The sequence below is a fragment of the Sorex araneus genome, chromosome 1 (genome assembly GCF_027595985.1).
Source record: "Sorex araneus isolate mSorAra2 chromosome 1, mSorAra2.pri, whole genome shotgun sequence".
Taxonomy (NCBI): Eukaryota; Metazoa; Chordata; class Mammalia; order Eulipotyphla; family Soricidae; genus Sorex; species Sorex araneus.
This window is the reverse complement of record NC_073302.1, coordinates 30,394,187-30,409,683: the sequence shown is the minus strand read 5'-3', so window position 1 is coordinate 30,409,683 and position 15,497 is coordinate 30,394,187. Positions and strand designations below refer to the sequence as shown.

Here is a 15,497-nt window from a genome sequence, read left to right as displayed (position 1 = left end):
AGTCTGAGTCTACTCAGAAGACAAAAATGAAACAGTTTGAGTAGGCAGAGTTTCTGTAAGAAATTTATTAATAACAGGGCTGAGGCAGTGCTGAGAACTGAATCAGTTAGAGAAGATATAAGTGGGCCAGTGGTGGTGAAGCAATCAAGAGTTCTAAGGGGAGCTCCCACAGAGCTCTATCCTGTGTACATGCCACTTAGCTCCCACTGCTCGTGCACCTGAGAGACTTGCTTTGAGAAGAACATGCTAGACTCGGGTAGTAAAGCCCCTTTCTAGAGTAGCCTCATAGTAATTATTGCAGACAGCAAGGGAGAAACATTTCACTATCACAGCAAGGAAATGAATGTAAGTTAGGATGATTCTTGAGATGATCATTGTTACGGCGTGTTTTCAAAATTTAATCTTTCCTCTTGATTTTCTTTGTGGTTAATTTTTGTTTGTTTTTAGTATATCCAAATCCAAATTAATTGCAGATCAGTTCTAACTTTTTTGAAGATACAGCATCAAAATGCTTCTACAAAATCAAAATGTATATATTTCTGTTAGGTTATGCATTACTCTTCTAGATTCTCTTTTCTTACTTTCTGTAGAAAACTAGATTTAGTTGAAAACTGCCTCCTATGCCCTTTTAACTAGTATTACAAATTTTCCCTTGTGTGAATTTATTGGTCACATTAAGGGAAATGTAAAATGACAAAGGATAGGTGACCATGGACGTGTAAATCAGCACTTTTCCAGAAGTTTGTTATATGCTCTCCTAGTGAAATAAATCTCCATGTTGCATTGTTTTTGTATTTTCTTTCTCTTCTGATTACTTTAGGAGGCAGTGACTAAAGCTCAAGAAGAAGTAGCCAAGCAAAAAGAAGTGATAACAGCACAAGACCATGTCATTAAAAATAAGTATTCAGAAGTAGCAAAACATAAGGAGCAAAACAATGATTCACAACTTAAAATTAAGGAACTGGATCACAACATCAGTAAGCATAAACGAGAAGCTGAGGATGCTGCTGCAAAGGCACGTTTATCATATTAATTTTTCCCATTAATCAAATTTTTGCTTTTGGGTTGTTGAGATATTCTGATTAACTGTTCAATAAAGACCTGAGGACAAATGGTAGAACTACTGCTTAACATAATTTTGAGGTTTACAATTAGATAAACTGCTTGTCAATGACCATTTTACAAAATGGCATGATAGTTTAAAAAGTTTTAAGGGTTTTTTGTTTTTGTTTTTGCGTTTTGCGTCATACCTGGCAATGCACAGGTCATACTTCTAGTTCTGCACTCAGGAATTAACCCTGGCGGTGCTCAGGGGACCAAATAGGATGCTAGGAATTGAACCCAGGTTGGCCGCATGCAAGGCAAACGCCCTACCCTCTGTGCTATTGCTCCAGCCCCAGTTTTAAGATTTTTTTAAATTATGTAATTAGTAGATTTCATGGAAGGGTCATTTTTTAATTTCCAGATGTTCACAGAACTAATTACCAATATATTCACTGTATTACTGTCATCCTGTTGATCATCAATTTGCTTGAACCGGCCCAGTAACATCTCCATTCATTATAGTCCTGAGATTTTAGCAACCTCTCTTTACTCATCCTTTACAATGGTGCCGCATTAGAGGCTCTTCAGGGCTAGGGGAATAAGACCTATCTTTGTTACTGTATTTGGCATATGAATACGCCATGGGGAGCTTGCCCAGCTTTTCCCTTTGCAGGCAATAAACTCTTGGTAGCTTGCCAGGTTCTCTAAGAGGGAGAACTAAGCTATCAGATGTCTGGGAGCTTGGTTTTATAGTCTCTGGATGTTGGCCGTTTATGGGATTACATGGCGCAGGAGGCATTTTCTGGATGTGACTGTCTAGCTACTGGAAAATGGGGAATCTGGGTGGAAGAGGCCCAGTCCTGATCCAAGCAGCCTTGGAGATCTCGGCCCTGGGTCTCGCACATCTGGGTTCCTCTGCCGGTTCCTTCATGCATGAGGCTTGTTCAAACGTGTGGAGAGGGGCCTTGAGCATGGGTATGATTCGGTTCCAGAGGTCTTCAACTGCCAGGGCTCTGTTCAGGGTGGGGAAGGAAACTCAACCCACCCCCTCCTAGGGACCCCAGGGAAAACAGCCAGGACCGGGGGCAAGAGACCCTGCATCACTCTTTTCCAATGTATTAGTAGTAATGATAATGTTCTTTACCTTGTTTCGCGTTGAGTATAAAGAACTCAGAGAAATATATATTAGATGTCAATACTGTCAGTTTTTGTAGAGTGTGATCTGATGTTTTATTAAGGAGTTACCTTTCTTTTTGGTCATACTGGGGGAGGGGGGAGTTGGTGGTTTTTTTTTTTTTTTTTCTTGTCTTTGCATTGCTCAGTGCTTAAACCTGGCTCTGTGCTCCGGGTTCACTCTGAGCATGAGCATGTTTGGGGACCATATGTGGTACCAGGGATTGAAACAACATCATCCCTGGATAGGGCAAATGCCTATCTATCTCTAACAAGTACTTTTAACTATCTCTCTGTACCCATAGAAAACATTTTTATGGCCTTATCAAAACAATAATGTTTTATTGTTGGTTTCTCATTAGTCAGGTAGTCTATCCTATGGATTCACCAGAATACAATGATAGCAAATTTATTGTTAATAGATTTGGGTAATTGAAGATGCCAGTATTGGTCATTGCTGGGGAATTTTGTTTATAGTTAAAAAGGTAAAGAAAGGGACATACATGTGGAACTGGGGGGGAGTATTCTTTAAAATATTTATTTGATATCTGGTAGTATCAGGTACCGTACCAGGCACTAAAAATGAAAGTATGAGTAACTGTATACAGAATGCCTTTCAAAGAGTTTACAGAGCAGCAGGAAGGAAAAGACTACAAATAGTTGTTTGACTTTGGAGCCTGGAGGTAAAGCCATATTCATGGCATTAACAAAGACAAACCAACAAGGATTAGATTGTGCCACTGAGAACCAACCTGAAACAATTTTTGTAGAAGAAAATCTTCCTGACACGTCAACTCTAGTTTGCTGGTTCTGACCGTTCTGTCTGCCTGATCAAAGGAAGATGGTAGGGGAGGGAGACATGAAGTTAGTTTTTAGGGTGGCTTTAGATTATAAATTGAGAATCAATCAGCTAGAATTCTGGATTAAGCTTTCATGATCTTACCAAATCAGACTTCAGTGTTCCTATAAGAATTTTAACTTTTTGACTGGAGAGATAGTACAGTGGTTCATTCGCTTGTCTCACGTGCTGAGAGTCCTTGAGCACAGTCGTGGGTAGCCAAGCTCTCAAAGTCCCAAGAAACATTTTTAACTTTCACAAGTTGTTTTTGAAGAACTCCATTAAATCTTTAGGAACCTCATCTGATTTTTATGTCATTCTATTGTAGAAATTTTACATATACTTCAAAAATTCTTCAAGTTGGCTCCTCTGATATAAAGTAATAGGAAGATTTTTTTTTTCCTATACACTCTTTCTAAAGTATGTCCGTTGGATAAAAAATATTCATACCTGTCAACAATGAGCCTTATTGTTTCAAATGAGTCATTGGTATCTCTTCAAAATATTCTTAAATTGAAATATTCTTAAATATTTAAGAGACTGTTTTTAAATGTTGCAATAATAGGTATCCAAGATGTTGAAAGATTACGATTGGATTAAAGCTGAAAAGCACCTCTTTGGCCAACCAAATAGTGCTTATGATTTCAAAAATAATAACCCCAAAGAAGCCGGTCAGAGACTTCAAAAGTTGCAAGAAATGAAGGAGAAATTAGGGAGAAATGTCAACATGAGAGCTATGAACGTACTGACAGAGGCTGAAGAGCGGGTGAGTCATTTTGGATGATTGACTGCTTCCAAATGTAACCCCCAGAGGCAATTAGAGTCGACCTCTTGTTTGCTGTCTATAGATAGTACTTTTGTGTTCCCTTTCTCCCTATGTATTTTCTTTAAAAAGAATTTGTTTTTACATCATCAGTTGCTCTACTTTGAATAATTACCTATTGCCATAAATATGTTCACTTCTTTTCTTATTTTCAGTTTAAATCTAAACAACACTATTTGATCATGTTAACTCTTCACAGTTCTATGATTTCTTATACATGGAAGTCTGCCGAATAGGATAATCTGTTTCTTCACCTGTAATTCTATAGCCACTATATACTAGAACCATTCTATAGATAATGGTTAAGATTCTTACATAATCATTGTTTTACTAACTGGTAAATGTGTGGCATTTATGTTTTATTTTAACGCTTTATTACTGGATAATGTTACCCATTTCCTCTCCCCTAGCAAAACTTTCAGCCTGCCATATCACTAAAACATTCCAACGGAGAAAGCCGTCCCTATCCTGAGGCTCCCATAGGGAATAGCACTCTTTTTAATCTTGCAAAATTCTATTTAAATTTGAGTATTAGAGTTAGAATATAGGTAGGTTATAAACTCAGGTATGTTGAAAATTTTGGCTATACTCTTTGTTTAAGCAAAATTTATACTGTTACTGACATAGGATTGCATAAAAAATATATTTTACATAGCAGAGTTGAATATGTAAATATTTTGATCTTGCTTTATAGCAGAGTTCCTGCTGGTTTGCATTCCTCTATTAAAACTTTGCACTAAAAGAAGTATTTGTAGAAGGAAGCCTTTAGCTTGAATTTGGACTGCAAAATATGATAACAAGAAGGCCTACAAGTTTCAAAAAGAATTCAGCTGCCTTTCTCATTCTTGAATATTAATGGTTTATTATTGATCAGTACATACATGGCTTGTACAAAATACATACAAACTAATCAGTACACCCATGGCCTGTACAAAATACATACAAGCTGCTATATTTTGTTTCAGTGCCTTTAAGAAACTAAGTGGAATCATGCAGAGAATTAAGATACAGTTAATCCCTACAGTAGAGAAACAGCAAGGAAACTAGCAGCAGCGTAGCTTTGTTTATTTTTTTAAAGGAAAATTTGAAAATTTGAAACCACTTTGAAATTTGAGGCTTTGGGGCAAAGGGATTTTTCGAAAGATTCTTCTTCTGGTCATGGTAATTATCTCAATGTCTTCACTGAAATAAATGTTTTTCAGTAATTTCTGCTTTAAACCAGGGAAAGTGATTCTGGAGGTGTGATGCTTGAGCTGAAAGTTGAGGCCCCAGTCACAATGGGTACAGGGAAAGTGGGTTCTAAGAATAGAGACGCAGAGCTGCTTATGCTCGGAGAGCTGGCAGTATAGGACTGGAGGCTGGGAAAGAAAAAGATGCTGTAAAGTCAGAAAAAAAATAAATATTGGGTCCTTTGCTATGACTGATTTTAAGTTAAAAAGCATGCAGGGCTACTTTCATATGTTAAAGATTAATACAGAGGGGGCAGGGCTTATGTGATATAAAAACAAGAGAATATTAATTGAGTCAAAAATTTCAGGGACTTGTCCTATAAATTCTGAGTGACAGTAAGTGAATTTTACATATAGGTGACATGTTATGATTATACTTTGGTTTGTATTACAACTCTAAAAATTGTACATTTTTTTTGGTAAACAGAAATACATATGCTATATACATTTATCATATATATACATATATATTTTAAAGAAACCTCATTTCTAACAATTCTGAATGTAAAGAAAATTTGTTCCCAGTTAAGTATGCTTTCTTATCTTGCTAGTATAATGACTTGATGAAAAAGAAAAGAATTGTAGAAAATGACAAATCCAAAATCCTTGCAACTATTGAAGACCTTGACCAGAAGAAAAACCAAGCCCTCAATATTGCCTGGCAAAAGGTAATTGAAATAAAAATATTATCATTTATTCTGCACGAATAAAGGAACAAAGAACATAGGTCTGTACTCTGAGATTTAAAATGGCAGATTTATGTTTGAATGAGAAATGTGGTTTTTGTCCTTTTTGACTTGACTCCCAGCTTGTAAAGGGGGGGTTTGTGTTACTCCATCATACTCACAGTCTACTCCTCTGCTTCCTAAGATACGTTACATTCTTAATTTTCTAGATGGCTCTTTTTACCATTCTTGTTTGCTAGGTCTGTGTTACCTTTAAAAGGGGCACAATTTTGACCTCTCTCTTTCCATAAGATCATAGTTAATTAATTGTATTTAAAAGACGTGTTGTGTAACGTCTGCTACACCCACTCTGCATGAAATAGAAATACTATCAATTTCACACTAGGAAATTGGTTACTGGAAAATCTTTCCCTAGTACAGTTCACTATCTTCTATTTTCTTACCTTTTTATAGCAAAATTGGTATATATGCATTACAGAATTCATAAAAACACGTGTTCTATAGGGTTTGTTTAATTTTTAGGTGGGGGGAAGGAAGACACTATGGGGCTGTACCTGGTGCTTAGGACTTTCTCTCTGGCCCTGTGCTCAAGGATCACTCTGACAGTGCTTGGGGAACCGTATGCAATGCAGGCATTAAACTGGGGTCAGCTGTTGCAAAAGAAGCAGCTTAACCCCTGCACTTTCTCTAGGTTTCTGCAGGGCTGTTTTTTTAACAAGGGTATTTATATTAGTTACAAACCAAGTAGGTTCTCTGATTAGTATTTTACATTAATTATCTCAAATATTTCCATGCCTTTTGTAGTTACCCTAATTTTATGGGTGAGAAATCAAATTTAGATGAAATATTCCAAAATCATATAGGTAGAATATGGAGATGTGAGATGTCTTTTTCTAATTAGAATCAAAATTAAAGTTGCCTTTTGTTGTTAACAATTGTTACCCTGGTGGTTTTTAAGATTTGGGGAATAAATCTGAAGATATGCTTTTATTTTACTGTGCCTTTATGCAACAAAATCCTACTTCCCATTTTGTTCTATAATAACTTTGGCAGATTCCAAAATTCATTTTTATTTTTTTTTACTTTCTGGGCTACATATATTTTCCCTATAGGATGTTTCTTTGGCTAGGTAGAAGCTTTTTTTCAAAAGATTGCAGCATTATTATATAATTAAATATTTAGCAAGTGTTTGATTGCGGTTTAACTGGACACCAGCCTGTTTTCCTCCTTAATTCTGTAGAAACTTTATTTCTAGTCATGGTAGTTTCCCTTTAAGCCATCATGCTCTTTGGTTTAATTCTCTATCTCCCTGTTTTATTTGTCTCTTTTTAAGTGTATGCAGAGAGTGAGTATATTTTCTGCTACAATATGCCAGTTTAACGCTGGGTTTGAGAAGTCTTTGTCTGTTTATCCTAGGGATTCTGCATTTAGTGCAAGAACACATTTTTCTTTTATACACTTAACCCCAATTTCCATGGTTCTCCAAAAACAAGTAAATTTACTGAGTGCTTGTTATATGGCAAGCTCTACTCTTACAGTAATTTTCTCATTTAATCTTGGTAATAACTATATTAGCATCATGTGCTGCCTCCTGACTTCAAGAAAATTTGATTCTCAAAGCCAAGGTATTTCAGTCACAAGTTGTATGTTTTCTTCGTGGATTTCATACAAGTCATGAATGTAATTCATTTTCTCTCCAGGATAGAGCTGTATTCCTCTTCACTTACTCTCCTTTGGAAAAATTCTACATGAGGGGAGGGGGAAGTGTTCATGATTTGAATGTTTATATTAATATATGGTAAAGACATGTTTACTGTTAATTAAAATTTTAGTCTGCCATTAGCTCTTTTTCCACTTGAAAAAGAGAAATTGAAGAACAACCTAGGTTGTTAAAAGTGTTTTAATCTCTTCCATCATTCCGAAGAGATAGTAGGGTTTTTTTCCTATTACGATAAATCTTTCCTGACTCTAAATTCCTTAGCAAATCTATATCCAGATGCACCACTGTGTTCAGGACTTTACTATTAACATAAGTAAGAGGTAAATTTAAGTTAGGGCTGGAGCGATAGCAGGGCTGGAGTGATAGCACAGTGGGTAGGGTGTTTGCCTTGCATGGGGCCGACCCGGGTTCAATTCCTCTGTCCCTCTCGGAGAGATCAGCAAGCTACCGAGAGTATCCTGCCCGCACAGCAGAACCTGACAAGCTCCCCGTGGCGTATTCGTTATGCCAAAAACAGTAACAGTCTCACGACAGAGGCGTTACTGGTGCCCACTTGAGCAAATCGATGAACAACGGGACAACAGTGCAGAGGTAGATTTATACTTGATTTTATAAATCTGTATTTGAGTTTAGATATTTCCTTAGAAAACATGAATGTCTAATACTTATCTGTGTGTACAAGCTCTTAAATTTGCTGAATTCAACAAGAATGTTAAATAAGATATATAACAAATTTGAACTCAGTTTTATTGTGTCTTTGAAAATTTTATGCATAAAGAGCATTGTCACTCTGCTTTTCTTCTTCCAAATAAAAATCCAATCTCCTGTGTTACTTGTATTTATGTGTATGTCTCTGAGAGTACCAGCAGTATTATCTGTGTGTTTTAATGTTAAGTGTAGTCACTAGTTCCCCTGGAAGTTAGAGAAGACTCAGTAAACTGTTTTCATAAAGGGGTAAAATAATAAATGTTTCTGGTTTTGTGCACCATATAGTTTCTATTGAAGCAATTAGCGTAATGGTAGCTTTAGACAAATGATAAGCAGATGGGCATTACCAAATTATATCATACTAGGTTAAAAACATACATACCAACTTGTGATCTTCCTGGAAACTCATTTTATTATTTATTGTCCAGGTGAACAAGGATTTTGGATCTATTTTTTCTACTCTTTTGCCTGGTGCTAATGCGATGCTTGCACCACCAGAGGGGCAAACTGTGTTGGATGGTCTGGAGTTCAAGGTTGCTTTAGGAAATACTTGGAAGGAAAACCTAACTGAACTTAGTGGTGGTCAGAGGTGAGTTATCCCCGTTATCATATTTTTCTTTGTTCTTTTTACTCCATTATCGTTGTTCATTTCATCGCCCCCCCCCCCCAGTTTTATTTCAGTTGTTTTGCTCTAGGTGTCCTTACATGTAGAAGGTAAGCGCAGTACTATGTATGTAACAACGGGAATCTTGATTGAAAACATCCCATTTTAAAAGTAGTCAACAAAGGAACCATAGAAATAAGCAACTAAATTGTTAAAATCTGTAACAAGCACTGGAAAAGTCTGGAAAATGACTGTCCCTTGTATTCTAATACCGGGAAGATCAAAGAAACCAGCCGAGCCCAGAGTTCATCCCGGCTCTCACCTTCCCTGTTGTGCAGACGCCGGAGAGGAACCAGTACAGGAAGCAGCAGTCTCAGTAGATTCAGGAAAGAACTTTGGAAGATTCCAGTGAAATATAATATATGGATGAGATGTAATAACTGATGTAATACTAAACATACTCTTGGCACATCTTAACTAGAATATAGGCCTTAAGGTAATTTAGCTCTTGTGCTTTTTATGTTCGTGAGAATTAAGCCCAGCATTCTAAAATGAATGACTTTTTCCCCTGGAGAAGCCTGTGTTCTGTCTTGAACACACCTCTCTTTCTCTACCATCGTTTCTGTGGGTTATCTCTTAGACTTACTTCAGAGACTCTTAGAACATGTTCAGCAATTTCTAGATAGAAATCAAGAAAGTATGACTGGAGAAAATTCAGTGGAAAGACCAAGGAATGTAATGACAGGTGATGAAACTATCGTAGTTAGAGAGATTTAAGAATTTAGTTTTAAGAAGGAAGGCTTTCTCCTGCCTTCTGAAAATAGAGCATTGCTTTTTGGTATAATTCGGTAGCATAGTTTTTGGATCCGGGAATTGGAAAATTTTACCATAGAACTTAATGTAAAAGCACTCCCAGTCCCCGCAAATGGTCCAAAAAGCGTTCAAGTCATACAAACCAGAAGCACTCTACTTTCAGAGAATGGACTAGGCTAGGGGTTAGCGGGACCTATATAAGAGCTAATGGTGGTGAAAGACATGGTAGCTATTTTTTTTAATGATCAAGAACTTTGAAGGTAAAAGCTATGCCTGATGAAATACTGCATGAGATTGATAGGATATGCAGAAAAAATCTGAATGTATCATAGTTTAAACAGTCGGGTCTGTTCAAGCTAAACAAAGACTAGACGCTCAGTGACCTATGGGACATATAAAGTAGTCTGACTTCGAGTTCCAAAAGATTTTAAAAATGCTTAAAGCATTGTCTCTAAAGTTTTGACATTTGATAAGTTCTCTAAGCACTAGATTTGAGTTCGCTGAGGCCCAGGTGAATGAATTCTTGAAGTCTCGTCCTAACCCCCATCCCCTTTTCCCGCCCATTTCACCACACACGTGCACTTGAGAGCAACCTTTGCACGAGACCAGGAAGGAATAACCCTAAGCATTACTGGTTGAGACCAGATAAAATATCACGACAAATAGAAAGTTTCTGTCCAGAAGTTTAGAATCAGGGCTGGAGAGATAGCACAGTGGGTTAAGGTGCTTGCCTTGTATGCAGATGATCAGGGTTTGATCCCTGGTAACTCATGTGTTTCCCCAATCCCCTCCAGGAATGATTCCTGAGTACAGAGACAGGAGTATGTCTGGAAGCACAGCCCTGTGTGACCCCAAAACCAAAACAAACAAAAAAACTCTGATGTCTAGAGTCTGTTTATAACTCTCTAGCTTTCTATAAAAGAAAAATACATCAACCTAGAATTCATTGTCTAATAGAGATTCTCCAACTGTATGCAATATCAGTATGTTTTTTTGAAAAACAAAAACTGGAAGAATTTGATTCCAGTAAAACTATACATTATAGAAAATTCTCAAGTGAAAAGAAAATGATTCCCAATGTAAACATGTATCTTCACAAAGGAATGATAGTGTTGAAAACAGCATAAACTTGAGACTTCAGGGAAATTTTCAAAGTTTCATATTCTAATAACACAGTGGGTTATAGGATTCACAAATTAAAGAAACTTACACGGTCATAGGGCATCTTACCTGCAAAAAGCCAAATAATTAAAATCTCTGGAGAGAAAAGTATTAGTAAATACTCACATAGTTGAAGATGGCTATTCTGTTTATATTTTCCCCTGCAAGATATACAGCTCATACTGTGGATTGTTCTGATGACCCCTCTAGTGCGTGGATCATCTCTTTTATGTGGCTAAACTACTAAACCTAGTCATTTTTATCATAAAACTCCTTGTCATTTACATGAGTAGAAAAAGTCGATTCAAGTTTTCATTATTGATAAAATTCTTAAATATTTTTAAAGTTAAAAGATAGCTGTTTTGCTGCCTGTTAACCAAAATTGATTTCACAGTTTAGATGGAAGCATCTTAACTGTTTTGCCAGAACATAAAAGATGTAGATATTTTTCTAAGAGGTTTTAAAAATGATTTCTATGTGATGTATAATTCTGTTTTTTTTTTAAGATTTCCCACTATTTAGCATAGCAGTTTAACTCTTGATGAGGTTGCTTTTTTAGTTTGCTTGGTTTTTAAATTCAGCATTTTAAATATTTGGCATAAAAACAATGAAAAATAATTCATTGTGAACTATGGGGTGAACCAGCATCTTTCTAGCTACCAGAGCAGATTTGATTCAGTGTTTCATAGAGCTTATGCGGCTTTTTTTCTAAACTTCATCATAGGTCTTTAGTGGCTTTGTCACTGATATTGTCCATGCTCCTGTTCAAACCTGCCCCAATTTATATCCTGGATGAGGTGGATGCAGCCTTGGATCTGTCTCATACCCAGAATATTGGACAAATGCTGCGTACCCATTTCACACATTCTCAGGTAAGAATTAGAAAGTACATCCTGAGTACAGTATTACTTTAAACCTAAAAGGCATCTATCATTAAAATATATCCTTATCTCAAATGGGTGTAGAAGAAAAGAACAATTGATATCCTGTTAAATAGCCTGACATTACAGTTGTAGCATGAGAATCTAATTTTTTCATAATTTGGAATAATTTAATGTTAATATAATTATTTTCTCTAGTGAGGCTGCCTGTGGGTACAGAATCAAAACAGTGCTTATTGATCTGTAACTGCAAAATGTGTATGGATTATAGAATTTTGGGGGCCTCATTTTTCATAGTTAGAATTATATATTTATACTGGCAGTCCAGGGGCAGGTAACAGTGAAGTGGTATGTTTCCTTTATTATACAAATATTCCATTTGGGTTACTGGCAGTACCATAGGCACTTGAAGCCTTCTATGGTATTATTAAAATCACACAGCGGGAAGGAGTTCACTGGGATGTTTATGTTAGCAACATGCAGTCAAGCAGTGGGGATAGTAAACTGGGGGTTTGAAACACAGGGTAAGATTAATAGATTCCTAAAATATTATAGAAACCTAGAAGTCTTTGAAGGACTAATGTAATTATTTGTTATGTGGATTCCAGGGTTAGGTTTTTTATTTTATTTATTTTTTTTATTCTTGTTGACGTCACAGCTAGTGGTGCTGAGATCATGACTTTTTTCCCTCCCCTTTTTCCCTTAAGTTCATTGTGGTGTCTCTAAAAGAAGGAATGTTCAACAATGCAAATGTCCTTTTCAAAACCAAGTTTGTGGATGGTGTTTCTACAGTTGCTAGATTTACTCAGTGTCAGAATGGAAAGGTAAAGGAAGCAAAATCCAAAGCAAAAGGACACAAATGATTACCGTGAAAGTTTTAAGTAAAGATTAATTCTTTACATTGACTTACATTGTTTTAAAGAACTTGGATTTATCTGATTTGTTTATTTAAAAATTTAATGTCATTTTGTTACTTAACCCATATTTTTCTCTTTCCTTTGTATCACTTACATGAGCTGAGAATCACTTTTCTTATTAGTGTAACTTGTCCAATTACTGTTTTTGTGATTTTATATGTATATACATGTATATCAACAAATACCTTTTATTACATGAGTCTTCTATATATTAATGTCTTGAGATACCTGCTTGGTGGTCAGTTCTATTTCTAAAGGAAAAATAAAAAGAAACTGATAAAATTAAATTATAGCATAATATAGCTGATAGTCAGCTTTTTAATTAGTTTGATTCCTAAAGTATGATACATATTTTCTATTGCTAATAAAGTTATTCTGGTAAAGAACAGGGTTTTTTTTAATTACCTGGACCACCAGAGGGAAGTCCAAGAAAGCCATGGCTTAAGTTCTTTGAGGGCACAATGGTTTCATTCCCTTGTGTAGATAGAGATGGAAAAATGATCTTAATAAATTTCCCTCATTTTAATAATGTTTGAATATCATGTTTCTGTACACTTTAGTAATATGTCTCTATAACCTTATGGTTTGTTGTGCTTTTATCAGAGTGTGAGAATATAGGAGGTCCTCAACTAACTCAATTTTTCTTTTTCCTTTCTGTTTGATATTTATGTAAATATTCTTCTATTCTGCTGAAAGAACTCACAATTTGTTGATGGTTGTTAGAGTCCTTAGTGCCATCTGTTTCCTAGTTCAGAGGAATAACGGAAGTTTCCTTAAGAACATAAAAAGTGGCACTGACACACACCATAAAATACTCTTAATCATTCTAGGTACATTACCAGAACACTGTTTCCAAACTTTGAGCCCTGATAGCTATCTGACATTATCTCATCTGATCTTGGATATATTATTTTGACCCTAGCTCTTCTTGATACATGAGTCTTAAGTTTCTTAGTGTCATTGTCATATTTTTCATTCTATTTCTTGGCTCTGGATTTAACCTTTCTTACTCATTATTTTCATATGTATCTGAAGGTGTCAGATAAGAACCCAGTAACTGATATAACAACACAGTGGAAAGGATTAAACCTAGAATTAGTTCTGTCTACTGTGGGAAGAGAGGAAGACATTATAAATGCTGTCACAGAAGTCCAGTATCCCAGAATACACATAAGAATCCGTTTCCTTTCACATGTATTCCACATTGTTTGCCAGAGCAGTCTTTACAGTTTACACCATCAACAGTATTGTATACCTGTTTGATTTGGTCACCATGAGACACAAATTTTAATATTTCTAATTTAATAATTATAAATGCTACTTCATTGTTGTTTTAACTGGTATTTTATACATGTGTGGGATTAAATACTTTGGCATGTGTACTAGTTTGTTTTATTACAAATGTTCTATTTATGTGCTTTTCTAATTTTTATCATATATTAGATATATTGTTCTTGGTCCTCAATAAATTTCTATGATTAATGTTGATGTTATGTTTTGTCTTTGGTTACAGGGTTGGGAAATGTTCTCATTTTTTCTGGAGGATTCTATAGAATTGAGGCTAATTCTTTGAAATATTTTGTAGAGTTCTGTGAAAGCATCAAGCTGGAGATTTTTTGAGGTGGGGTGATAAATGCATATGATTTTAAAAATAGGTACAGGATGATTTTTGATCTATTTCATGATGGGTGATCTGTGATTTTATTTGGGGGAATTATTCCATTCACCTGAATTATTAAATTTGTGTATCAAGTCCTTGCTTACTACTCTGTTTTCAAGTTCTGTTGTGGCAACTCTTGCTTTATTTTTAATACTGAAATGTTGCCTTTTAAAAATATATATATGTTTGTTTTAATTAACGGAAGTTTGCCATTTATATTATCTTTTTACTTTCTGTTTTTAATCAATTGGCTTCTATTTTTAATTACAGTTTTTTGTTTGTGATTTGGACTTTATTCTGTACTTTTATGATGGAAGCTTAGATTATTGATTTGAGACCTCTTATTTTCTGTTAAGCAGTTAATTCTATAGTTATTCCTTTAGGTAATTGCTGAGTTTCTTGCATTAACAAGATCCACAGGGCTCTGTAGTACACTGAGGAACAGTGTTTAATACAAGGACGAATGTGCTAAGACTCTTCACTTGAGGGCCAAGTGCAGTGGCATTCTAAATGACCACAGAGGCTATTTAGAGGTTTATTTGCTTCTTAAAACAGTTTTGGGGCTGGAGCAATAGCACAGCGGGTAGGGCTGTTGCCTAGCACGCAGCCAGGTTCGATTTCCAGCATCCCTTATGGTCCCCTGAGCACAGCCAGGGGTAATTCCTGAGTGCAGAGACAGGAGTGACCCCTGTGCATCGCTGGATGTGACCCAAAAAGCAAGAAAAGAAAAAAAAATACCCACGGTTTAAGGGACAAGCATAGCATCTAAGTTAACACACCTAGAACGTGCAAAAAAGTCCAGGATCAGTCTCCTGGGCTTCATCTGTTTTTGCTCTGTACAACAAGTGATCTTCTGTGATCTAGATCACCAGTTTTTTAGGTTATTGGGATATTTGGAAGAAAAATTCCATATATGTTCAATGCCTCTGTTTTTGTGATTGCCATCCATGGGACATCCATTGACTCACAGACATTGAGAGCTTGTGTTCCCACCCCCAGTCTCACAGGACTGACAGTCAAGACAGACTGCCACAGCATTGCACATTACAGAAACTTGCCCCCACCCTTTCCATGGAAAGGGCCTGGCGCTCTTACCTGTGGTGCGGGCTTCTGGTTCTGTACATATCTAGAGATGTTTGGAAGGGCTCTATCAGATCATGCTCCTGGGGACTTGGTGTCATGGCTCATCTCAGCTACTGGGAACCTTAGATGGAAAGGTTATCAGTTTGAGCTAGGGCAG

General features: G+C 36.2%; 1 protein-coding gene across 1 annotated transcript in view; it reads left to right on the top strand.

The window, feature by feature from the left end:
• Nucleotides 1-14,271, top strand: part of SMC2 (structural maintenance of chromosomes 2) — a 41,210-nt gene extending 26,939 nt beyond the window's left edge. Inside the window, exons 20-25 of the mRNA XM_004600439.2 lie at nt 821-1,015; nt 3,621-3,821; nt 5,659-5,775; nt 8,650-8,810; nt 11,524-11,671; nt 12,388-14,271. Of these exons, the coding sequence (XP_004600496.1) occupies nt 821-1,015; nt 3,621-3,821; nt 5,659-5,775; nt 8,650-8,810; nt 11,524-11,671; nt 12,388-12,543 (978 nt within the window). The 3' untranslated portion in view covers nt 12,544-14,271. The remainder of the gene's footprint in view (nt 1-820; nt 1,016-3,620; nt 3,822-5,658; nt 5,776-8,649; nt 8,811-11,523; nt 11,672-12,387) is intronic.
• The last annotated feature ends 1,226 nt before the right edge of the window (nt 14,272-15,497 follow it).